General features: G+C 49.6%; 1 protein-coding gene across 2 annotated transcripts in view; it reads left to right on the top strand.

Moving 5' to 3' along the window:
* Positions 1-26,823, top strand: part of MYO5B (myosin VB) — a 337,920-nt gene that overhangs the window by 220,788 nt on the left and 90,309 nt on the right. For both annotated transcript variants that reach the window (XM_043443867.1, XM_043443866.1), the window contains exons 10-12: positions 5,203-5,468; positions 18,713-18,794; positions 19,627-19,767. In XM_043443867.1, coding sequence (XP_043299802.1) covers positions 5,203-5,468; positions 18,713-18,794; positions 19,627-19,767 — 489 coding nt within the window. The remainder of the gene's footprint in view (positions 1-5,202; positions 5,469-18,712; positions 18,795-19,626; positions 19,768-26,823) is intronic.

Here is a 26,823-nt window from a genome sequence, read left to right as displayed (position 1 = left end):
AGCTGAGGGCAGGGAATTTAGGGGGTTATTTAGGGGTTATTCAATAAATTCTTTTTGATGGTTTGGTTTCCCAAGTATCCTGAAGTCCATGGGATTCTACAGAGTGTGGTCAGCTCATGAGTCCTTCTGGTCTGTGCTTGCTGGGACGGGAAGGAGTATTGGACACCATGCTGGTGATTGACCCCAAGGAGCTTACAGTCTAGTTGGGTAGGCAGGGTTGATGGCAGCAGTGGCCAGGATTTTGACAGTACACAGGAGAATATTGAGACGTCTATATGACTGTGTTGCAAACTGTGAAGTGCTCTGTAGATGCTCTTAATGACTGTTTTCCTGGTGCCCAATGTAGTATAATATCTTGTCTATGGTAGATAAAAGAATGTCTACATAGGTGGATGGGGGAGCACCGCCAATCACAAGCAGTATAGACAGCGTGTTGTATGGGCTTTGGTGTGTGATGGTGTCAGGCTGGACTGAACTGGTCTTCTGACCTTGCGTGAGTGAGTCTGCAGTTGCCTATTTTAGGTCTTTCGTGTCCATTTATGGCCAAGACCTGGGAGGTACAAAGTACGATTCTTGCTACCAAAGACTTAGAATTGAAATAACTGGGGAAATACAGAAGACAATGCTGTGGATAATGAACGTGGGCGTGAGTGTCATCACCACTCACAAGCTGATGCTTTTTCTGCTGTGCATTTTATAACTCAGCTAAACCTGGCCCTGCCTCAAAGGAGAGGAAGACTTGAATGGTAGCTGGCCCTTGACTGAGCTCATCACCCCGTCCCACGCCCATACGTCTTCCCTAAAAGAGAAATAATAGGTTTGGGTTTGGAGCCCAGGAGGGCTGCCAGCACCCTCAGCATGGAATCTGCAGTCCATGTGAAAGCAGGGAATGCTGGAGCCGGGCCGTGCCCAGTGTCCCCGGACATGGATGTGCGTGTGCCTGTGTGCGTGTGTGTGTGTGTGTGTGCGTGCGTGTATGCATGCGTACGTGTGTGGTTGGCAGTGACGATGCTGTGAGACAGATTGTGGTGAGTGGAGAAGAACCTGGTGCCGTGCTGATGTGGGGAGTGATGGATGGGCCCTAGAACAAGCCAAACTCCTCCTGGCCTGAGTGTTTATAGCCAGCGGAGCTCAGAGCGCCCATGCCTCTCTACCCCCCACACCCCTGTAAACGCCCCCTGGTTCCTTAGGGCACCCATACTCTGCCTCGTGCCAGGGACGGGTGAGTCTGGGAAGGCTGGCGTTGGAGAGCTCCTGCGTCGGTGGAGAAATGCAGGAAGGGTGACAGATGCCCCCTGGCCTCCACCCCGCCCCCCCCCTCCAGCCCCAGTCTCCTGCTTCTCAAGGTCACGAGCTGGTCCCCCCGCCTCCATCGTGGTCTCTTACTGTTTTCACGCCTCTCCCCCGACCCTCTCAGGGTGGTTGTACTTTTACATTTATCATGTGCTGATTTGCTGCATCTCTGTCCCTCGTGAGACTCCAAAGCCCGTGAGCACATGGACTGTTCTGCTCACTGTGCTCGCGCCAGCAGCCAGCTCAGGGCCCAGGACTCGGTGGACACCCCGTAAGCAGATGGGTGGCTGGCGGGGGCTCCCCCGACTCAGGGGGGCGCAGTGAGCCAGTGGAGGGGCCCTGGGCGGGGTTGACGGCGAGGCGGGAGGACCAGGGTCAGAGAGCTGCTGGGCACCTGTGCTCGGGGGTGGGGCGGGGCCCTCTCCCTCGCAAGCTAGGGCTCCGCTTGTCAGTGAAGTGTCCTCTGATCTTCTGGCTGATCTTCCAGACCAGCCTCTGCAGGGACCTTCAGGAGAGAAGGAGCAAGAATGTTCACTGGGGACATCACATCGATGCCTGCTTCCCCCTCTAAGCTCCCGAGCCGTGTCTCCTGTTCTCCAGCCCTGACACACACTGGCAGCCACAAGTGTGTGTGCAAAGGCTGTGAGGGAGGGTGTCATGCACACTTGGAGAGGGGACGGAGGACACAGATGGTGGTGAAGGGATGGGGAGGATGCCTGGCAGCCAGAGGCTTGGACACCACGTGGCGCAGGAGGCCCTTCCCTGAGAGATGACGGGAGTCAGAGGACTTTGAGCACAGGTCTGTGGTCTAGGCCGGTCTGGCTCTCCAGTTAGAGGTGGTGTCGAGAACTAACTGGGAGAGAGAAGTCTTGGGTCAGGACCGCCAGGGTTCAAGCTCGGGTCCTGCCGTTTCCTGATAGTGACTCACCTTTCAAAGTCTGTGTCCCCGTCTGCGGGTGGGGGCGCTTGGCACAGGCTTCGGGGGCTTGAGTTCTTGACTGTTCTCATCCTTGTTGTTACATCACTCTCCCTTCATGGGATTGGAGAAACTAAGGCCTGGAGAGAGGAACTCCTTCTCTAAGGTCATCGTGACGGCTCATGGCAAAGCCAAGTCAGAGCCTGGCCAGTGTTTTCTCCCCAGACCACCGCCAGCCTTGCTTCTCAGTCCGCGGGGCTGGGCATCCTCACCAGCTGGTGTCCGTCCCGCGCGGTGCCCAGCACAGTGCTGAGCGTGCCGTGTGCGCTCGGGAAATGCTTCACTAAATGGTTGGTAGTGATTCTGGCTTATGCCTTGGGTACATAGGGTGGGCCTCCTGCTGGAAAGGCTGTCGGTCCAGATGCACTTGCCTTCTGCTCGGTAGTTTTTATTTGTAATTAAAGCATGAAAATATGTTCCCTGCCTGCCACAGTTGCCTTGGAGATGCAACAGCATGCAATTACTTGGACACCAGAGGCAATTTGTTTCTTGAATTTGGCAATTGGGGCCCACAGAACTCATCTGCTGCCTATGATGCTGGCCATTTTTGATGGGTTTAGCATCATTTAATTAAGCTTAAATGTAATTGCATGGCGTTAAATCAGTTTCAGTCAGCACCTTTAATCAATGGTCAGAAGGGGGTAATCCATGGCCAAGCCACGCCTTGCCACAGTGGATGAGAACCCGTCCCGTGGTGATGATCAGAGAGTTCCAGAACTCGTGGTTCTTTCTGTACTGCGTTCACCTGAGAGATGACAGGGAGGGGAGAGAGGCTGCGGGCAGGCCTTGGGCGGTCATGTTTGCTGCTGGCGGGCTGTTTACATGTCAGGGAATCCAGTTCAATGCTTTGCCTGGCAATTAAGGACTTCTTGGTAACAGGTCAGATGAACAAGTTGGACACCTGCTAGCTCCGAACCTGTTGCCTGCCAAGCTGTCCCCAGGCACTTAATGCTATCACATAGGGCTTTCTGTTTGCAGGAGAGGGCGGGTGGTGGCGGCGGGGTGGGGGAGAGCTGCAGGGTAGAAGGCTCTTGGCCAGAAGTGGCCACAGCTGCCCCACCGGCTGAGTGAGTGAAAAGGTGGGGTCCTCCCATGCCCCTAGCCCAAGCTGATTCTCTGCCCACCCCCGGAACCTGGAGCCTGGTTAGGAGCTCTGGGTCACAGGTAGGGAGCCTCTATTTGACCCTGTTTTTTCTCATGTGAAAAATAAGGGGGATTGGATTAGAATGGTGATCCCTAAGTATTTTCCTGAGAACCTCAACCCTAGGCAATTTCTTCGGAAGTTGAGGGTCTTTGTCAATTAAGTTCAGGAAATGCTCTGTGAAATCTCTCTCTCTCTCAGTGTGTGTGTGTATGTGTGTGTGTTAACAGGGTATGTTAACAAGCCCCTTCCACCGTGTTCAACTTACGGTCACTCTCCCCACCCCTGCACTCTTGTCGGGTACAGCCAAGTCTTTGTAACTATTACTCCACAAACCATACTCTGGAAAACCTCTGACCTTCATGATTTGGGGAGGTTCTTTCCTACTCTGACATTTTATTGTTTGTTTTGTAATTGTGTGTATTTGGGTAGATGGATTTTAAGTATCTGTAGGAGGAGAAAGAAGGGACTTAGCAGCAGCAGCAGGAGGAGGGGAAAAATGGCCTGGGGAAGTGGCACAGTTATCTGTGTTAGTTTTCATTGAACAGGCCCACATTTACATCCTCCATGGCAGCCTCATCAGAAAATGAGTCCCACAAGCAATTCAGGGCCATTAGGAGGTAGCTCATGATGTTCCTGGATCGCCTTTCCACCCACCTCGAAGTCTTGAAGCTCTCCAGCAGTCTCATGGCTGGGTTATCAGCTTTCCCTGGGGGATTCAGATGAGGGAATGAATATGGCAAAAACCTGGCGAGGAAAAGCAGGTTTTCTGGGGGGAGTCGTGAATGGGCAGCAAGGGTGACCCAGGAGACTCATACTCTTGGGTGAAATAAGACTTTGGGTGACTTGGTTATCAATGACTCAAGGACCAGGTGGTATGATTGGTACTTTGGGTAAGTAAGGGTCAAGATCACGTGCAGCTGACTACCTGGGTGAGTCCTTGTACTTCTCTGGGACTCAGTTTCTCACCTGTATGGCGAAGGGATGGAAGCCAGAGGCATTCCTATTTTTTTCCCAGCTCTAAACATGAATATAAATTATAGCATTCAGAGTGCTCTTCCCTGGTCAAAACTGGTCCCTTACTTTTACCATTTGTCCTAGCTTTCCACCTAAAATCACTTTTTTTCCCACGTGGCAAGTGCTTAAAGAATATAAATAAGTTTGGGGCTATGTGTTTAGTATCACATAGAAGTTTAGAATAAGTTTGAGGTTAAGATGAAAGCAATTCTGCTTGGCAACTTAGGACAAGTGCCGTGTCAGCGTGCTGTCACCTGCTGGGGTGGGGGGTGGTCAGCTCAGGGCTCTTTGCCGAGCACGCTGCTCTGGGCCCTGGGCCAGTCCGAGATAATGCTTGAAACTGAGGCGCTCTCCTGGGCTGTGGACCGAGCACTCCTCTGCAGCTGGAAGTTACATTCACTGTGATTCTGCCTCCTAGCCCCTTCCTGTTGGTGGATTATCCATTCCTAAGCGCTCAGTTCTTACTCTGCTCCCTTCACTCGCAAACCCTCTCCTCCCGTTACCCTGCAGCCGCTGGCAGTGAGGAGGGGATAGGGCAAATGCAGCGGTGCTTTTTAAAGCCCTGCCGATAACTTGGTCCTTAGCGGGTATCATCAGTTTGAGCCACACTCTCTGGGCCCTGATGATCACTCAGTGGTGTGAGAGTGCAGGGGACGGCTGGGGCGGTGGCTGGGGGTGAGATGGGGTTCTGGGGGGCTCTAGAGTTGGTGAGAGGGGAGAGGGCGTGGTCTGTCCTCCACGCCCCTCCTGAACCCTTCTCCTGGGTCTCTTCCAGCCTGAGGATGAACACCTGAGCGACTTCTGCCGCCTGCTGGGCGTGGAGCGCAGTCAGATGGAGCACTGGCTGTGCCATCGCAAGCTGGTCACCACCTCGGAGACCTACGTCAAGACCATGTCCCTGCAGCAGGTGGTCAACGCGCGCGACGCCCTGGCCAAGCACATCTACGCCCAGCTGTTCCACTGGATCGTGGAGCACGTCAACAAGGCCCTGCACACCTCCCTCAAGCAGCACTCCTTCATCGGAGTCCTGGACATCTACGGGTAGGCCCGCGCCACTTCCTGCCGTTCACTGGTGTCTTCCTGCTGGCATCTTCCAGCCAGCGGGGACCTCGGAGACCTTCCTGGGGGTTCTCAGCCAGGAGATTGTGAGATATGGCAGGGAGGGGCATTTGGGGTTGTCATAGTGACCAGGTCACTATTGGCACTTGGTGGCCTGAGGTCAGGGTGCTAGGTGTCCGACAGTATGGAGGACAATCCCATGGAAAAGTGGACCATGTCAAACACCAGTGGCCCCCCACTGAGAAACCCTGCAGGCACCCCTTTGTCCTACTGGGAAACTGAGGCTCAGAGAGGGCAGGGGCTAGCCCAGTATCAGACCAGAGCTTTCTGTGAACTTGCATTCAGGTTTTGTGTTTCAGTTATGTTTTATTTAAGTCTGCCGTCCGACCTCATTCACTATATCACTGATCACGGTGATTGTTTTAACACTATAATCGTGCCCAGTGCTGTACGGATTGATACTGTGGGTAGTCATTCCTCAAGTTCCTCTTCATTTCACAATTCTAGCCTAATGGAGATGACTGTTATCATAGTGTATCTTTTAGAGACAGGCAACATGGCACATGGAAAGTGTACTTCAGTAGGCACTGGGAGGCTGCCTTTTTGACGCAGAGCCATCACCAACTCACTGAATGACCCTCTGCAGATCACAGCCCCTCTCTTCTTGAGTTTCCATTGCTCAAAACTAATAGAGCCGACTGTGTTTTGAGCCACAGTCTCTCTGAAATTCATTCCAGGTCCTTCTGGAATTGCTTAAAATGACGCATACTGGGTTTAAACCTCACCAGCACTTCTCTTATGATCAGTGTCCTGCCCTCTTGAAGCTAATGATAGATGAAATCCCCCTGGATCTTTATATCCTAAGAGTCACAGCTTCTGTCTTCAGATAGGAATTCAGACCCATAGCAGCACGGTGTTGCAAAAGCTGTGATGCTCTGGTAGAATCGAGTGCGTGGTGGACCGGTGGGCTGGCTCTTGCCGTGTGTCCAACTGTAGCAGAGGAGAACCTCCTCTGGATGCAGCCGCTTCCCTGAGCAGAGGGAGGCTGCCCGGCTCCATCTCTGCTGCTCGCTATCATCACGGGGCTTCCGGTGAAACCATGTCACACACCGTGGCAGGAATGCAAGAAGGACACGCAATTTCTGGCATTGCAAAGGCCTTGAGAACTTGCTAAAGAATTAGGTCACGGCAGGAGAGTAATACAAGAGACAACAGAAGGAATTGTAGCGGGGTCCGCGTGAGGGTTTGCACACTTAGGGCTGTGCGAGTGTCAAGGCAGAAGAGCGCACGCTTGTTGGCACAGTCAGGACAGGCTTCCTGTGGAAGGTGAGGCTTGAACTGGGTCTTTCAGAGAGAGAGGAGAACACGGGCGGTGGGGGAGCCGCTTGGGGAACAGGAGTTCGGTCCGGACGGTAGGGAAAGAGCCACCCCATAGGCGAGGAGGAGCACAGGGGAGGATGGCCTGGGGAGACAGGACAACGCTCCCTCTCGGGGCCCTGCAGGGCCCTCGCTGAGTGCCTGTGGACACCCCGCTTCTCCTCTGCTCCGTTGCTGCTGCTTTGGCTCAGCCCTTCCGGTTGCCCTGGGGAGAGCCTCGCAGAAGAGCCCCTGCACCCTGGGAACGTACTGCTCAGCTGTCAGCACTGAATTCTGTGGTTCATCCCTGTGCCATGAGCATTTCAGGTAATTGGGTTTCCAGAAAACTGCCCTTTAGCATTTGCCTTCTGATGTAAGACCCAGAGAAAGTCAGGCGGCTGCATCTGACTAGGTTCTCTTACTCTCCCTGGGCAAGAATCTGGTTTTTTTCCTGAGTTTTCAGTGTGGGAAGATTAATGTGGAGACTCCTTGTTGTTAATAGCACGTAGAAATACTATGGCTGCAGCGCTCCTGATACAATGTACACTATCACGCCTCGGTTCTGTTCAGTTCAGTTCAGTCACTCAGTTGTGTCCGACTCTGCGACCCCATGAGCTGCAGTACGCCAGGCCTCCCTGTCCATCACCAACTCCCAGAGCCCACCCAAACTCATGTCCATTGAGTCGATGATGCCATCCAACCATCTCATCCTCTGTCGTCCCCTTCTCCTCCTGCCCTTAATCTCACCCAACATCAGGGTCTTTTCAAATGAGTCAGCTCTTTGCATCAGGTGGCCAAAGTATTGGAGTTTCAGCTTCAACATCAGACCTTCCAATGAACACCCAGGACTGATCTCCTTTAGAATGGACTGGTTGGATCTCCTTGCAGTCCAAGGGACTCTCAAGAGTCTGCTCCAACACCACAGTGCAAAAGCATCAGTTCTTTGGTGCTCGGCTTTCTTCATAGTCCAACTCTCACATCTATACATGACCACTGGAAAAACCATGGCCTTGACTAGACAGACCTTTGTCGGCAAAGTAATGTCTCTGCTTTTTAATATGCTATCTAGGTTGGTCATAACTTTCCTTCCAAGGAGTAAGCGTCTTTTAATTTCATGGCTGCAGTCACCTCGGTTCTGTTAGAGGTGCCTATTGTCTTGGCAGTCTTGAGTTTACACAGACAGTTCCCCCCCTTACAAGGGGTCCCCAGCAAGAGGCTTTGCTTACTCAGTGAGGGTGGGTGACTCTGTGAGTTGGGTGCCTGGTGCTTCTGAGTCTGAAGGTCAGCTGGGCCCTTGCAAGCTGGGATTGTATGTTTGTATTTGCCATTTACTTTTTTTAAGATTTTTTTTTTATGTGGATCATTTTGAAGTCTTCATTGAATTTGTTACAGTATTGCTTCTGTTTTACCTTTTGGTTTTTGGCCCTGGGGTATGTAGGATCTCAGCTGGCAGACCAGGGGTCAGACCTGCAACCCCTGCGTTGGAAGGCGAAGTCTAACCACTGGACAGCTAGGGAAGTTCCCTGCCATTTAGTTTATTGGTTTTTATAACTGAGTTCATTTTCTCTAAGGCCCTGTGACCGCGCACAGAGAAGGGGAGGAGTAGATCACAGGGAAGACTTGTCTGTGGTTTGAAGGGGCGCTTGTCGGTGGATGAATGGGGATCCACAGGACTCTGTGTCCTGTTTCTGGGGCTGGCTTCTCACCTGTGTCCCTCATCTCCATGTAGCCCTGGGTTCCTCTGAGAACTTCTGGCAGCCTTCCAGTGAGACCAGGTCCCCCGGCAGGAGCCCACGGTCAGGCACTCTCAGGCATTTCCTCCCCTGGTTCTTCCTTCCAGGCGCACTGTGCTGTTTTCTCTGTTTAAAGTCCTTATCCTTTCTTGGAAGCTAACTTACTTTTTCGAACCTTGTCATAAAGCGGTCATATTCAGAAAGTGGTTCACCTCCTCCCGGGAAGAGAGACGCCATACACAGTTCCTCCTCTGGCCGCTCAGTCAGTGTGGGCCTCACTCTGTGGGCAGAGTTCAGGATGGCGAGGTAGGTTCAGGGTTAACTCGCCCCCATCTGACTGGGCCGTTGTTTGCCAAGAAAGCGCTTACGGACAACCTTGAAGCCGCATATGTGTGCTCCTCAGCAGTTCTGGTCTGCCGAGAAATCATTGGATAAATTTGAGCTTTCTTTTCTGGTCAGAGGGTATGGAATGAACTCTTAGGAAATTAAAACCAAAAACTTCACCGCAAGAAAGCAGATGACTTGAATCTCGAGGTACTGTTTTTTTTTTTAATTAATTAATTTTAGTTGGAGGCTAATTTACAATATTGTAGTGGCTTTCACCATATATCGACACGAATCAGCCACGGGTGTACACGTGTCCCCCATCCTGAACCCCTCCTTGGAGGTACTGTTTTTGATCCAACAGGTCAGTGACATCATTTATTAACCTGGGAGAAAATGGCGGCATTTGGTGGAAGTTTGAGATTTACACTGAGCTGTTTGCAGTCCTCTCCCTCTCCCAGTCATGGCGTCTTTCTGATTTTTTTCCTTTGGACTTGGCACACCTTCCAGGTGTCTTTCAGAAGCCTTCAGAAAAGACACCCTCTCAGAAACCCACTGAGCCTTGTGTCCTCAGCTTCCTGAGAGTGGGCCTCACACTCGACACACTAGCTCTGTCGTCCTTTCTAACCACCTCCCTCCCACCTGAAGCTCGTTCCTGTCGCTAGGCTTTATTTACAAACACTATGGCTATGGGAAGGGATTCTTCCGTGGCATCCCAAAACTCCAGCATTATCTTTTATTTTTGATTTTCCCACCCAAGTCCCTGGAGAGGAAGGAGACCCCCTTTCCCACCATCTCCCGCGTGGTGTCTCAGCCTGAGTACGGGGACACCATGACGCAACAGAAGATGCTCTTGGGATGACCTTATGCTTTTCTATTTTCTTACGGCTGCTTGTCACCTGTGGGCAAAAGAGGGCTTGTGGAAGCTGGAGAGAGTGGGAAGGAGGGCAGGGGTGGGATTCTGAATACATTAAATGCCACTGATGAAGAGGAAAGGAATAAAGGGTTCTCTCTGTCTCTGAAAGTGAAAGTCGCTCAGTCGTGTCCAACTTCATGACCCCGTGGACTATACAGTCTGTGGAATTCTCCAGGCCAGAATACTGGAGTGGGTGGCCATTTCCTTTTCCAGGAGATTTTCCCAACCCAGGGATCGAACCTAGGTCTCCCGCATTGCAGGTAGATTCTTTACCAGCTGAACCACCAGGGAAGCCCAAGAATACTGGAGAGGGTAGCCCATCCCTTCCCCAGGGGATCTTCCCTGGCTGGAGCGTCTCGGGCTCATCAGTCAGGCTCATCCTGGAAGCAGTTTGTACGTGGTGTAGGTGAGCCATACCAGGTTTTCCTATAAATGTTCAGAGTGTTCCTATAGACCCTGCAGCTAGAATGAATTAACACTCACTTCCGTATATATAAGCAAGCGGCATGTGAGCCAGCATCACACATACACGTCTCGCCTTATCATGATGTTCTGATGGGCGTTTGTTCGGACGGTAGAAAAGGCTGTGAGCACCTAAATCTACTGTATGGGCCACGGCCGCCTCCGCCACATCTCCAATGGGCCCCCTACTCAGAGGCCCTGGTCTCAGACTCCTCTGGACGCTCCCACACACCCAGTGTCCTGGTAGAAGCCTGCCCACCCCTGCCACCTCTCGCTGTCCTGACCCACCTCCCAAAAAGTGCAAGGCAAGCCACAGCCAGAGCAATTTAGCCAACCCAAGCCAAGCTCTCTCCTTGATGGTGGACCTGTGAAGCTGCCTGCAGGGTCTTCCTTATGAGGCAGGGATAGAAATTCACAGGACAGACCAGGCCGTTCTTAGCTGGGGTTTTCCTTTCATGTCTCATTAACATGCATTTGCCTCTACAGGCTTGGTTAATTGCAGTCATAATCCTTTGTTCCTCTCCCCTCCTCGGGGCAATGAGAAATAAATGGCTCCGGTTTGAGAAAGGTACACATTTATTTGTCTTTGACCTGAGCCTTCAAAATGCCAAGGTGGCAGGAGGCTTTGGCTTTGGCCAGCTCATTCTTGATGAGGACAGTTGACCAGGGAGACTTCTGGAGCAAGGCAAGGATAGATTCCTGCCTGATGCTGAGGGAAGCATGGGCCCCCGGAACAGGAAGTGGGTTTGCTGGGATCTCATATCCTTCCCAGTTCTTGGGTTACTTTCTCTGTCTCTTTTGGCATAGCCTAACTTTAAATTTGCATCCTGGTCTATTCAGTGTTTTCTAATGATTTATGTTAAAAAAATTTTAAATTGTAGTTTAAAAACCCACACAACATAAAATTTACCACCTTAACCACTTTTTGTATACAATTCAATAATCTCAAGTATATTCGCATTTTTGTGCAGTTTATCTCTAGAACTTTTTCATGTTGGAAAAACTGAAACTCTGTACCCATTAAACAACTCCTGTCTTCTCTCCTCCACCCCCCAGGAGAGAGGACTTTCTGTCTCTATAATTTTGACAACTCTACATACTTCATGTAAATGAAATCATACAATACTTAACTTCTTGTGCCTGGCTTATTTCACTTAGCCTAATGTCCTCAAGATTCAACCATGTTGTAGCGTGCAGCAGGATTTGCTTCCTTTTTAGAGGTGAATAATACTAAATCGTATGCATGTACCACATTTTATTTATCCATCCACTGATGGATGTTTGGGCTGCTTCTACCTCTTGGCAATATTTCGATACTGCTAGAATGAACAAGGAAGGGTGTGCAAATATCTCTTCTTTTAAACTCTTTAGATATATAGCCAGAAGTAGGATTGCTGAATTGTGTAGTAATCCTATTTTTAATCATTTGAGGATTATGTAGTAATATAGTAATCCTATTTTTAGTTTTTTGAGAAAACTCCATCTTATTTTTTATAGTAGCTGCACCATTTTACATTTTTACTGGTAATGCCCAGAGGTTCCAGTTTCTCTACATCCTTGCCAGCTCTTGTTCTTTTCTGTTTTTTTTTTTTTATAGTAGCCATCCTAATAAGTGTGAAGTGATTTTGATATGTATTTGATAGGTATGATTATGGCTTTGGTATGCATTTCTCTAATAATTTTGATCATCTTTTCATATGCTTCTTGGCCATTTGTGTATCTTCTTAGAGAAAGGTTTTAAGTTCTTGGCCCATTTTTAAATCAAGTTATTTACTTTTTTTGTTTTTGTGTTATAGGACTTCTTTATATATTTTGAATATTAACTCCTTTTCAGAAATATGATTTGCAGATATTTTATACCATTCCGTAAGTTGCCTTAAATGATATATTTTAAGTAAATTTCTTAAGCTCACCATTTGCCTTCGTCATTTTGATGGAAATTCTTTGTTTCTTTGTTATGTTTTTCTTTCTTGGTCTCACTCTTCAAAACAGACGTAAAGATAATTTCACGATCCTTAGTGATTTATTCAGAGAAGACAACCTATCCCCTCTCAGTAAGGGGGGAAGGTTTCATGGAGGATGGAGGGGGAAAAGTCAGTGATTGCATTTACCCTGCAACCTGTGAACAGTGACCCAACCTTGGACAGCCCAGAAGATCCCTGGACATGTCTTCTTCAGGGTAGACATGCATAGCGAGCCTAAGGTTCCCAGATCCAGCAGATCACCTCTTGCAGTGGGTTCTCCTTGGACTCTCTGAGTCTCCCAGGAGAGCCTTGTAACTCTGAGTGCTTGAAAGTCAAGCTCAACCTTCCAGAATTGCTCTGACATAGCCCTTTGGAGCATGCCTGAAGCCAAACACCACTACATACTCTTAAAGCTTCAATAAAGTCCCATTTGTCTCTGTCCCTGCCAGCACCCCCATGAGCTCACCCTCCTTTAAAGTCCTGTAACACACACAAATCTCCAGTAGTTGAGGTTTCCTGAGGTCTTCCTAATAGCTCTCTCTTTTGGGCAGGGTTCATGATTTGCTTTTGCAGCTCTTGCAGTTCCTGGGACAATTGGCTGATGGATTGGGAGAGAGTTACCATATGGTGGGCGTCTTCCTGTCCCATGTCAGATTTTCAGACACAGGGGAGAGGCAGGAGTTGGAGCACACTGCAAACAGAATGGACTTAGAGCCTCCAGAAGACCTGTTCTTGACCTTGAGATGTGATTGGTGCCTAGAACTTTGCTCTCTCTGAAAGACAAGTCCTGAATGTGGGCATCTGGACACAGAGAGAAACACAGGAGCAGGACTGAAGTCCTTCCATTCTAACTAAGGTGCAGCCAGCACCCTGGATTGTTTAGTAAAGAGATCAGAAGGGTTGGCCTCCCTAACAGACTGCAAGGTGCCCTTGTGAGATTTCATGGGTTTCAGGAGGGAAAGAGACCTTGAGAGGACTTGCTTGACTTTTAGCGATCATTCCCTAGTAGCCCCCCTCTATGTCTAACCTGTACCACATACCTTCTCTTTTGAGCTTTGATAGAAGGGTAGAAACACAGGTCTAAGCTAAGAAAGTCTAATTTCTGTGCCCTGTGCCCCCGGGGGAAGAACTGTTTCCCAACCTTCAAAGCATCTCATCACCTCTCTGCTCTGGAGGGAGTTGTTCGCGGTGGTTAATAATTAACTCAGAGTGACAGGTTGACTTTTTTTTTTTTTTTACTACAGTTTCACTTTCCCACAGACATTACCCTATTTTTATAGAGGCACTTGTATCCCTTACCCCACCCTGAAGTCAGGTAGAATGAGAAGAGAATTGTCAACTTCTTTGCCCTGCTTTGAAGATAGGAGAACGTGGAAGTGGGAATGTTAGTTGTACCACCATGACTCCAGATCCTAGGTCCCAGCATCAAGCCTTATTCTGTGTCTTGACCTCCCTCCCACCCAAGGATTCTGGTCTAAATATTCTCAACATTGATTTTACAGGAGAAATCCAATTCCTTCTCGCATATAAATTTCTTTGTGATATTTTAATGTGAACTATAAATGGATCCATTGTATTTATTTTTAAAAGTCATCTCTATTGATGGCAAGAATAACTACAAATATAATGTCATTTAGAGAAGTTGCCTTATCTCCCTAACTGGCCTTTTCTGAGGTCAGTCATCTTAGACATTTTCTGGGCTCCCCAAACCCCTCATCCATTCATCTCTGGCCGCCGGCATTACAGTAATTACCCTAGATGGCAGAGGAATTGTTACCAGATAATATCTTAGAAATAGGGAAATTGTGAGCTAATTTCAGGCCATCTCAAATTAATGAGAATGTTCTTTGTGGAGTGCTACCAATGTAAACCTTTAAAAAATGACGAGTGGGAGATATTTAAATCCTTTATCTTTGGAGCTCGGTACAAGCTCTGCAAGTGCACCCAAGTGCTGTTATCTGGCCAATTGCTAGGGTGGCTCTTTTATCTTCCTTCTGGGTTTTATTAATTAAAAGTTCCTCTATGACTTGGCTGTCATCAGCAATCTTTCTTGAGGTGCAGAAAGAGGGGCTGTAGGGGGAGGAAATGAGGTTCTAAGAGACATGACTGGGTCTGTAGGACCAGCATCTGGGCTGGGAGGACCCTAAGCCAGGGAGAGGCTGGCCAACCCAGTGCCTCCCTCCTGCATGGTCTGGACTGCCTCCAGCTTGGATTTTGCATCTTTGATCCTGTTTTATTGACCTGGAATTACTTGTCTTCCATGGGCATGACCAAAGGATGTTCTTTAATGTGGTTGTCTCCAAGCAGTTGATGCCTTTGATCTCAGGATGATTTCCTGCTTTTCCTTATCTTCTATTTTGGTGGGGGCGGGGGGGCACAGGAGGTGGGCATCAGAGGGGGAAGTGGAGAAGCCTGATGTGTTCTGGGCACTGAGCTAGCCCTGTTGGATGGCTGGCACATTTATTTTTGCAGGTCCTTCTGCTTAGGGTGCTGCCTCTCCACCACCACCACCACCACCATCCCTAACCCATCAGGGGCGGCTCCAACACTTCTGCTGGGGAGCGGCGGTTAGGGAGTACAATCTGTTTGGAAGGGCTGGCATAATTTTATGTGAGATTGAGAAAATTCAGTTGCCCATTCTAAGAGTGAGAGGACCAGTGCTGTGAAGGTTATGAAGGTCGAAGCCTGTGTCCGGAGCCCAGGTCCCTCTTTGGTGTCCTCCGTTCCCCATCTCCAAGTGCTCAGACACTTCCTTCTCTGGGACGTTACCTTCTTGCCCACAGCCTTTCCTAGTCATCTCTCCCTTCTTATTCATTTATTTATGCCCATGGGTATGTATGTGCGTGCTCAGTTGTATCTGACTCTTTGTGATCTCTTGGACTGTAGTTCACCAGGTTCCTCTGGAATTTTGCAGGCAAGAATACTGGAATGGGTTGCCATTTCCTTCTCCAGGAGATCTCCCCAACCCAGGGATCAAAGCTGGGTCTGATTCTTTACCACTGTGCCACCTGGGCAGCCCCGTTTATGCCCATAATCAAAACATTATTGAAAAATGGATACCAAAATAGAGCACTATTGCATACCTTACACAATTAAACGTCATTCCATTATCTTGGTAGATGAGAATTGCTGAGCTGGTGAGGATTTCTGTGATAGAACACAAGTTCAAGAAGTTACATGGATCATTGATGTTGCTTCCTTCTAAATGCACACCTTCTGTGAGGCTGGCCTTCCCTCCCATCACCTGGCAGAGCACTGCTGAACAACCTGCAGTAAGCACAGTCGTCTGAACATGACTGAGAGCCATATAATCCTGTAACAACCTGGGCATCCTGCATAAAGTTAGAATTTGGACTTTGAACCAGCCATTTCTTTTTATGGTTTTTCTTTTATTCTCCCAAGGAAGGGTGCAGTAAATCTCTAGCCAAAGGCATGTTGATCCTTTCGCAAGCCCAGCCCATCCAGATTTCTAAGGCGACGTTCCCAGGGTGCAACATACCCCTGGGCGCACAGCATCCTCTTTCTTCTTCTTCTTATAATATTTATTTGGCAGCTCCAGGTTTTAGTTGAGATGCATGGGTTTAATGGCCCTGAGCCAGGGGGGATCTTAGTTCCCTGACCCAAGGTATCGAACCCAAGTCCCCTGCATTGCAAGGTGGATTCTTAACCACTGGACCACCAGGGAAGTCCCCTTCCTTCTTTCTTAAATGGAACTTTTACTCCTTTCTGAGTTAATGTGCTCTCAGAAATCTCTCTCTGGGTTCAAATATTGGCTCTTCTGTCTCCTGACTCTCTGATTTTGGACAGGTTATTTGGTTTTTCAGCAGTACGATGGATTAGTGATAGACCCCAACTCTTGTTGGTTGTGGGTATTCAGTGAGCCCATGAAGCCCCTGGAACTTGGTGCTCCATAGATGCCCATTCACAGGTTCCCTGCCAGCTCATTCAGCCTGGTGCCTGAATGAGAAAAAGGTTCCTCTTCCTCCTGGATTTCTGCCCTTTCTCACCTGCTTAGCCTGCTGTCCTTGCTCTGCGAGCATGGGGGCCCCGCTCATTGTGGTTAAAGCCGCTGATGCTGTTATCATGCTCCCAGCTTGGTGGGTGATCACATCCATCCAGTCGCACAACTATCACTCCACATGCCACTGGTCATTTGAAGTCTTCTCGTCTCCGCCTTTGTTAATGTCTTTAGAACCTTCCCATTAACTTGGCTACCCTCAGCCTAAGTTATGCCCTGACTGGATTTTCCCTAAATAATTACTCCAATAATAAATCCTTATTCAAAGTCCTGCATTCAGTCTTGTACACCTTCCCACAAATCACAGTATTTTCCTGAGATGGAAATTCAGTTTTCATTTCTTAATTTAAAATCCTGCCAGTTCTCCCCATTTCTCCTGGAAAAGTCCAAAAGTGTAGCATACAAGGCATCCAGTGGGGCCATGCCTGGCTGTGCGATGCCACGTCTCATCTCTTTACCAACCCTCCTCTCCGTAGACTCGTCCCCTTCCCCAGCAGTGGTCCAGCCATATTGTGAACATTTCAGTTGAGCAATTGATGTCATGTTGACGATCTAAAGTATAAAGAGCTCAAATAAGTCAATTTTTAAAGTTAAAACCCAGCAAATACTTCACCAACCACAGACAGTTCACAAAGTACAGACAACTAGTACATAGACTCACACCCATAGAAAAATCTTGAGTTCTGTCAATAGTCAAAGAAATTAGAGTTCAAAAACATTTTTCATGTAATAATTAGTCAAATTAATTTAAAAAGTTAATTTGCATTATTGACCAAAGATCTGTGATGCATTAAAACTCCCAGTGAGGGGCAGTGGGGACAGACCTGATTGGAGCACAAGGCAACTTTGGGCTGATTGAGGTGATAGAAATCTTCTGTATCTGGATTGTGATGGTGGACACATGTAGTGTAATACTGATCAGAAACTCATTGAAATATATCCTTCAAATCGGTGCATCTTATTGTACATAAACTCTAAGTCAAACATGAATTTTTAGAAGTTTTAAAATTTTTAAACTTGTATTTAGTTTTGGCGGCCCTGGATCTTCGTTGCTGCTCACAGGCTTTCTCTTGTTGCAGCGGGTGGAGGCTGCTTTCTAGTTGTGCGCAGGCTTCTCACTGCGGTGAGGAGAGCTCATGGCAGCTCTTCTTATGCAGAGCTCAGGCTTTGGAGTGCACAGGTTCAGTTATGTGTTGCACAAGCTTAGTTGCCCCCATGGCATGTGGAATCTTCCTGGGCCAGGGCTCAAACCCATGTCCCCTGTATTGGCAGGCAGATTCTTAACCACTGGACCACCAGGGAAGTCCTCAAACCTGAATTTAAAAACAACCTCATTAACCAGAATTAGGAGAACAAGACCCTTACATACACTGGGATTCTGGGGTGAGGGTAGGGTGATAACATCAGTTGGTTCCGTCTTTCTGGAAGGTCATCTGCTGCTGCCATTTAAGAAAACAAATCCTGACATGGTAATTTTCCTTCTAGAACAGCATCCTAAGAATCATGAATTCAAAGATGTATATCTAATATTTGTCACAGCAGCAATAGCAGATAAAAACTGGGGAAAGAACCAGAATGTCCTTCAATAGGTGACTGGTTACATTACGATTCATCTGCATGGGGCACTGCCAGCCCAGGAGGACCCTTTGTGTGAATCAGAAAAAGGCATCCCTCTGGGGCAAACGCTCCGTCCCAGACTTGAGGAGGACATCAGCTAAATTCTGGCCACACTGGTTCCCTCACCTGGGCTCCTGGGCAATGCTCAGGCTGAAAGCAGCATCGCTGATCCATAGGATGGTCCACGAGGCAGATATTAGAACTGATGTCTTTGAAGAACAGCGGCACGGGGAACTGTTAAATAACAAATGGGAAGTTAAATGATAAATATAGGTGTGATTTTATATGTAATTCTACTTTTCTTCAAAAATAAAGTCACTGGGAGGAAACACGCATGTGTGCATGCTAAGTCACTTTAGTCATGTCCAACTCTTTGTGACCCAGTGGACTATAGCCTTCCAGGCCCTTCTGTCCATGAAATTTCCCAGGCAAGAATACTGGAGTGGGTTACCATTTCCTTCTCCAGGGGATCTTCTGGACCCAGGGATCAAACCCATATCTCTTATGTCTTCCTGTATCGGCAGGCGGGTTCACATGGTTGATGTGAATGACAGAATCATGGGTGACTTTCTCTTTCTTACCTGCTTTTTCCAAATCTTCTAGCTGTCAGTACTTTTTTTAGTTGTGAAAAGGCATACATTCTTACTCTCCTATTTGATAAGACTATTGTGCTGATACCTGTGACAGTGGTCTCAAGAGCAGATGGTACTTCTGTGCTGGAGTTAAGGCGAGAACCTTGGGAGCAGAGGATGAGGGCCGCCTTGCTGAAGTCCCAGCGATCCCTTTGGTGAATGGAGATGTCTCTTACTTTGTCCTTTGGTCTTTCCGTCCTGCAGGTTTGAGACGTTTGAGGTGAACAGCTTCGAGCAGTTCTGTATCAACTACGCCAATGAGAAGCTCCAGCAGCAGTTCAACTCAGTAGGTTTTTTCAGGACCCGGAGATGTCGGGCGGAGGGGGGAGTCACAGACAGCCCAGCCCACTTCTCTTCCATCCAGGGTCAGTGGGCTCCAGCTCGGCCCTGACCTGCCCTTGGTTTCCTGGTGGTGCCCCAGCTCTAGGCAGGCACTCCCCACTGCTCAGATGGAGGTCGGAATTGAGACAGCTGGGTCAAGAGGGTCGGTGATCCTCTCCTTGGCTTTGATGTCCACTCTTTTTGAGCTTCTGGGGTATTTGAGCCAATCGCAAGCCAGCTGTGAGGCTTCTTGCGATTGGTTGAGGTATGACAGGTGAGTAGTAGAACGTCCTAGGGAAGGGCTCACCGGGGAGTAAGTCTCACTTTTGTTGTTGCCCAGTTGTCTCCAACTCTTTGTGACCCCACGGACTGCAGCACACCAGGCTTCCCTGTCCTTCACTGTCTCCCAGATTTGCCCAAACTCATGTCCACTGAGTTGGCGATGCCATCCAACCATCTCATCCTCTGTTGTTTCCTTCTCCTCCTACCCTTCGTCTTTCCCAGCCTCAGGGTCTTTGCAAATGAGTCGGCTCTTCGCATCAGGTGGCCAAAGTACTGGAGCTTCAGCATCAGTCCTCCCAATGAATATTCAGGGTTGATTTCCTTTAGGATTGACTGAGATCACCCAACTGGGCCTTTTTATTTCTGCAGTCATGACTGTGACTGGTGCCCATACCCTTTCTGAGGAGTATATCCCATCCTCCGGGACTCAGAACCCATGTGGTTGAAGCTCAGGGGAGTCGAAAATTAAGGTATGTCTGTAGCTCACTGACCTGACTTTTCACTTCTTACACTAGCACGTATTCAAGCTGGAGCAGGAGGAGTACATGAAGGAGCAGATCCCCTGGACCCTGATTGATTTCTATGATAACCAACCTTGTATTGACCTCATAGAAGCTAAGCTGGGCATCTTGGACCTGTTGGATGAAGAATGTAAGGTAAAACTGATGATGTCATTGAATCGGTTCAATTCTAGGCTTGGGGTTGTGGGGCAGAGGACAGCTGTGTGGTGCAAGGGAACAAGTGAGAGAGATCTCAAGACTGGAGTTTCATCTGATTAGTCAGCCTTTAGCTTGCTGGGAGAAGCCTTGGTGTCTATTCTGCATACTAAAAGGTACCAGAAGGTAACACATTGAGCATGACTGGCAGGTATTGCTACATTGGTGAGCAATGTCTTTGGCAGAGGCTGGGTGTTAAGGATTGGCATGATGTGATAGTGGTATGGATTTGGTGCCCCACATCTCCTAGGTGCTGAGGAAGGACCCCAACTTCTACATAGGCATCCCGGAGAGGGAGGGTCAAGAGCCCAGGACCGTCTTTACCATGCAAGGTGGCTTGTGAGTGGTAAGAGCCGCGTGGCTTGTTGGCAAGTGAGAGCTGTGGATTTCCCCCACGCAGCTTGTCATGGACACTACGTGCTATGACAGAAGAGCCCTGAGCTGCCAGCGTGGAGAGAACTAGGCAGCCTTGGGCGTGCGGGGCAGGGGAGCTATGTGTTATCAGTCACCCAATTGCTTTGCCCTTTGGGTTTCTGCTCTATGAATTGATGGGTGTTGGATCTGATGGTCTTCCAAACATCTCCTGGTTTGGTGTTTGGTGATTACGGTAAATGTATGCCAGCTCCTTCAGGGGTGGAAACTCTAAATCAAGAGGTGTAGAAGCCACATGGGCCTCGGCATCGAAAGCCCAGTTGCTCTTACTGTCTGGTCTCTCATGTCTGGGCTGTGGAGGGTGGCTTGTGGCATGATGGTTTGGGAGGAGCAGATAGTTCCTTTCCAGAAACTTCTCCAGAAACTTTTACTGCCTTTGAAAGTGAGAAAGATTGAAAAGAAAACAGTGGAAGACAGGGTGAAAATACACTGAAATTCACAGCACGCTTTTACCTGATGGTTTTCAGCACATTCTCAAAGCTGGGGACTTGGTCTGGTGTCAGACTCAGGAACAGGTATTTCCTCGGGGTGACAGGGGCTGCCTTGGCTCGCCGCCCGCCCACCATGAGGTTGTGATAAAGGTGATAGAACAGTTGTCCCTGCTCGGGCAGCACCAGCCACATGACAGACGTCGCAGCCCAGGCCCTCCAGCCCCCCCACCCCGGTGTGCACCGCTCCCTCATCTCGGTTCCACGTCCACGGCCAGCAGCTCCCTTCTGACACTCGGTGGGAGTGTGCTCCCCTCCCCTCCTCCAGCTCCACACCCCCAACCACGTCCTCCGTCTGGTTCCGGGCCTCTGAACCAGCACAGCCCCCCAGGCCCGGCTCAGGAGGGCTCTGGCTCTTCCCTCCCTCACCCAGCGGTGACGTCCAAGGGCGGACAAGGCTCTGAGCCGGCGGCTCGACCTGGCTCTGCAATGAAGCGCTAACTGTGCTGCAGACCGCAGCCCCCGGGGGCCCGGCCTGGCCTTTCTCCTTACACGGGCCTCTCACAGGAACTCCCCACTGCCTCAGGGGGACGGAGTCTGTGAATTCAGCAGCTGCCCTATCGATTTTCCCTGATCTCCCCTGCCTTTGGCAGGCAAGCCAAGGTCACTTGTGGGTTCGTTTTGGCTCCTGGTTTGAGCTTCTCAGAGGGGCCGCTGCCCAAGGGAGCGTGTCCCCGGAATGTCAGGCTGCAGTGGTGGAACACTGGACACGCCACAGTGAGAGGCCTCAGGCTGCTGTCCAGAGGTGGGGGGACCCAAGCCCCTCGGTGCGGGAGTAGGGTGCGCCCATTGCTGCACGGGGCTGGGGAGCTGGTGGTTCTGGGGGTGGTGGAGGACGGCTTAGCAGTGCGGCTGAAAAGTAGGCAGTGGTTTCAGGGAGGACCAGGGTGCAAACATGCAGCAGTTTTGGAAGCATCCTCCACAAAGGCCTGGACTTTGCAGCCTTGGGTATTCCCGGTGCAGCGGATCCCCACACCTTCCTGTCTGTCTTCCTACCGAGTGCGCACTGCCTGTACTACTTTCCAGAAGCCGAGGGGAAATAAAACCCAGCTGTGTCTGTATGGATGGTCTCTGCCTTATGCTGTATGGTGCCTTTTGTTCGGATCAAATTTTTAAAATTAGGGGATTTAAGTTTCAGACCGTATCCAACTCAAACTCCTGAGAAACCCCCAGAAGGTATTGGTTTGGCCAAAAAGTTCATTTGAGTTTTTCTATGTCTTATGGAAAAACCTTTACAAAATGTTTGGCCAACTCAATATTATGCACCTACTGTATATCTGGTCTTGAGAGGAAAGCACTCAGGAGAAGGGACAGGGGTCTTGCTGCCAGCCAGCAAAGGGTGAAGAGGGATAGGATGGTACTTGGGAAGAGCCTGGCCTGAGTGAGGGGCCCACGGAGGGCTGTGGGCAGGGCCCAGGGCCCAGGGCCAGCTGAGTGACCTCAAGGGCAGGGCTCAGCAGGCCAGAAAGAGTGCTGAGCCGCACACGGCCACTGGGGTTCTGCTAGATGCTTCCCTGTCCCTGAGGCTCCTTAGAAGGGAGATCTGAGGATAAGCTGGGGTTTCCTGCTAGTCTCCAGGGGACAGAGGTGTGTGCCCAGAGCGTGGAGATAGATCGGGGCAGTGCTGTGAGTGTGACCCATGCAGCCTCACTGGCCGCCAAGTCACGGGTGTTGCAGGGGAGGCCAGATGAACCCCAAGTTATAGGACTAAGACACAAGCCCACAGTGTGGAAACCATTTTCTGTGAGACGTAGCTGCTGTGGGAATCAGAATCATTCAGTGTAACCGGATACAGCATCTAGTAACAGATAGATTTTTTAAATTGTTTGTTTATTTTTTGGCTGCGCCGGGTCTTCGTTGCCCTGCACGGGCCTTCTCTCCCGATGCTGCTCTCTAATTGCCGTGTGTAGGCTGCTCACTGCAGTGGCTTCCTCATTGTGGAGCGTGGGCCCCAGGGGAGCGGGTTTCAGAAGTTGTGGCACAGGAGCTTAGCTGCTCTGTGGCACGTGGAATCTTCCTGCCCCCTGCATCGGCAGGTGGATTCTTAACCACTGGACCACCAGAGGAATCCTAATAGATGGATTTTTAACCAATAGCTATTGCTTTTGTCAGAAGCCATGAAACTGTACATTTTAAAGGGTACAGTTTGCTGTATCGAAATTGTACTGTAGTAAGTCTGATTTATAAATCCTCCTCTTGGAGGAACGAACTAGCAAGGACTGATAGGAATTGAGACGTCAGTGTGTGTTTTCTCGTAAGTGACATCCTTGCATTTGAGCAGGAATTTTGTGAAAATGAGACCTTGACCCCTAGAAGCAATTCCAGCAGGTGAAGACACACTGTCTCAGGCCGGAGAGACAGAGTCAGGCCTGAGTCAGGAAGGCAGACTCTGCCCTGTTGACTGGGATCCTCTCGTTTCATGGAGCCCAGCCCGAGGAGCCAACGAGTATGGACCTTCCTGGTTATGATGTCGTTGTTGAGGTGGTAGAAAGACAGCAGGCTGCACTCGGGAGTGAATACCTGCTGTCTCCTGACCTGGTCCAGCCTGCTCTTGTGAGAGTTGACTGAATACTTGCTCTCTCCTGACCTGGTCCAGCCTGCGCTCATGAGAGCTGATTTTGGATGAAGACCAAGGCCTTGTGGTTTCTCCAGATGCAGACCCGGGCGGCTGGCTGTGAGCAAGTTTGAAGCCTGTGGTGAATGGAGGGGAAGCGGCTCCCACATTCATCCGCCTGACAAACCCCAGGTTCCCTTCAGCGTGCCTCTGAGGGGTCGGATGAACAACAAGATCATCTCCCGAGCTGATGGGGAAATGGAAACACTGAGATGAGAGGGCGGTGGTAGGGGGGAGCGCCCCCAGAGCGGCTGTGTCAGCAGGGGTCATATGAGGGGAGAGGTGCCCTGGGCACAGGGGATATCGTGTTTGCAGAGCCTGAGATGGTCTGGTTTGTTCGAGGCCCATGGTGGTGGCCGGCGAGGGTGGGAAATGGAACCATGGAGAACAGAAGACTTGGCCTCACCTGCCCAGCGAAGGTGTCTGGGGGATGGAAGGGAGTGAAGAGGGGGAGAGACACAATCGGATGTGACTGACTTTTCAGCAGGGCTCCCTGACAACCGTGTGAAAGGTAAGCTGGAGAGAAACGGTGGAGTCAGCAGAGCACTGGCCACACTGCGGTTGTATGGCCAGGAGGAGACGCCAAGAGCTTTTGGCTGAGGAGGGATGCAGTGGGTGAGGGCCTTGATGGGCCCGCACGTGACAGCCAGTTGTTGCTTGGAGCAGTTTCTAGGGACTTGTCTGGGCAGAAGTCTGACTTGGGTAACACGAGGAGCAAATGGGAGGTGAGGCGGTGGAGGTGGCAAGTCTGAACTCCTAAGGAGGAGCTGAGAGAGAGGGAGGGCTGGAGAGGCTCCAGGAGAGGGAAGATGGGCGGCTCCTGGTCCCCAGGAGGCAGGGGTGTTTGCTCGGGAGGCTGACCAGGAGGAGAGGTGCTCCCTCCCTGAGGAGGGTCCGAGGCGTCGTGGTCTGATAAGTGTCTGAATGTAGAGCAGGAATGTGAGGTTTCCTGCTTCCCTGTGAGGGAGGAGATGGGGCATCTGCTGAGAGGCAGCAGGGTTAGAAGTTCGAGGAGAGCAGAGGAGGTGGGGACAGGCTGTCCTCCAGGGAGGGACAAGGAATACCAAGTGCAGAGATGTGAGGTCGGAGACTATCAGAAAGTGAGATGTATGTAGGTGCTGTCAAGGCGCGGTCGAAGTCCCCTTCGATCTGGGCACAGCGTCTTAATCTACAGAAGTGCTGCTCACCCTGGAATTCGATTTTCTTTTTTGGCACTAATACTAAGTTATACTCATTTACCAGCAGAAGTTGATGAAGGGAAGGGAAGTTGGTGTGTGATCTCAGCCAGCCACCCAGGTCTGGGAAAGGACAGGATGGGTGGCTGACTTGTACTCAATTCAGTTCACTTCAGTTGCTCAGTGATGTCCGACTCTGCGACCCCATGGACTGCAGCACTCCAGGCCTCCCTGTCCATCACCAACTCCCAGAGTTTACTCAAACTCATGTCCATCGAGTTGGTGATGCCATCCAACCATCTCACCCTCTGTCATCCCCTTCTCCTCCTGCCTTCAATCTTTCCCAGCATCAGGGTCTTTTCTAGTGAGTCAGTTCTTTGCATTAGGTGGCCAAAGTATTGGAGTTTCAGCTTTAGCATCAGTCCTTCCAGTGAATACTCAGGACTGATTTCCTGTAGGATTGGCTGGTTTGATCTCCTTGCTGTTCAGGGGACTCTCAAGAGTCTTCTCCAACACCACAGTTCAGAAGCATCAATTCTTCGGCACTCAGCTTTCTTTATAGTCCAACTCCTCACATCCATACATGACTACTGGAAAAACCATAGCTTTGACTAACACAGACCTTTGTTGGCAAAGTAATGTCTCTGCTTTTCAATGTGCTGTCTAGCTTGGTCATAGCTTTTCTTGCAAGGAGCAAGCACTTAATTTCATGGCTGCAGTCACCATCTTCAGTGATTTTGGAGCCCAAGAAAATAAAGTCTCTCACTGTTTCCATTGTTTCCCCATCTATTTGTCATGAAGTGATGGGACCAGATACCATGATCTTAGTTTCCTGAATGTTGAGTTTTAAGTCAACTTTTTCACTCTCCTCTTTCACTTTCATCAAGAGGCTCTTCAGTTCTTCTTTATTTTCTGCCATAAGGGTGGTGTCATCTGCATATCTGAGGTTATTGATATTTCTCTCCGCAATCTTGATTCCAGCTTGTTCTTCATCCAGCCTAGCATTTCTCATGATGTACTCTGCATATAAGTTAAATAAGCAGGGTGACAATATACAGCCTTGACGTACTCCTTTCCCAGTTTGGAAACAATCTGTTGTTCCATGTTTGGTTCTAACTGTTGCTTCTTGACCTGCATACAGATTTCTCAAGAGGCAGCTGAGGTGGTCTGGTATTCCCATCTCTTTAAGAATTTCCCACAGTTTGTTGTGATCCACACAGTCAAAGGCTTTGGCATAGTCAATAAAGCAGAAGTAGATGTTTTTCTGGCACTCTCTTGCTTTTTCAATGATCTAGCAGATGTTGGCAGTTTGATCTCTGGTCCCTCTGCCTTTTCTAAATCCAGCTTGAACATCTGGAAGTTCATAGTTCATGTACTGTTGAAGCCTGGCTTGGAGAATTTTGGGCATTACTTTGCTGGCGTGTGAGATGAGTACAATTGTGCCGTAGTTTGAACATTCTTTGGCATTGCTTTTCTTTGGGCTTGGAATGAAAACTGACTTTTTCCAGTCCTGTGGCCTCTGCTGAGTTTTCCAAATTTGCTGGCTTGTTGAGTGCAACAGTTTCACAGCATCATCTTTTAGGATTTGAAATGGCTCAACTGGAATTCCATCACCTCCACTAGCTTTGTTCATAGTGATGTTTCTTAAGGCCCACTTGACTTCGCATTCCAGGATGTCTGGCTCTAGGTGAGTGATCACACCATCGTGATTACCTGGGTCATGAAGATCTTTTTTGTATAGTTCTTCTGTGTATTCTTGCCACCTCTTCTTAATATCTTCTGCTTCTATCATCTGCTTCTTAATTAATATCTTCTGGGTTGGTCTGGAATCAGTGTTTTGCTGAGCATGTGAAAGTGGTGTTCTGTGAAGGTGGGAAAGTGAAGGAGGAGACGGCTGTCAGGTGTGGAGGAAGGAGCCACTTCTGCCTGGAGCTGTTAGGACAGCAGAGTCCTGGAGGCCCAGCTCTCACAGAAGGATTCAGGGCTGATGCGAGCAAGGTCACCTGAGAGTCACCAGGGGTCGGAGTCATCAGCGAGTCTGCAGAGGTCTGGGATGGAGTAAGATGGTGACCAGGAAGGCTGTCTTGGTGGCACAGGCCCAGGAAGATGGGGACAAGAAACAGAGGTGGAGTAACTGACTCTGGGCTCCTTATCAACCAGCTCTTGTCAGCTGTTGGGCTGGGGCAGGCTTTAGCCCCAGGCGATGTCTCAGGCCAGTGATGGCAGCCAGACATACAGTTTCCTACGAGGGTTCCAGGAGTGCCTTGGTGAAAAGCTGTCGTGGGCC

The sequence above is a fragment of the Cervus canadensis genome, chromosome 23, assembly GCF_019320065.1.
Source record: "Cervus canadensis isolate Bull #8, Minnesota chromosome 23, ASM1932006v1, whole genome shotgun sequence".
Classification (NCBI taxonomy): Eukaryota; Metazoa; Chordata; class Mammalia; order Artiodactyla; family Cervidae; genus Cervus; species Cervus canadensis.
The sequence above is the reverse complement of the archived record's forward strand: the minus strand, read 5'-3'. Positions and strand labels throughout refer to the sequence as shown.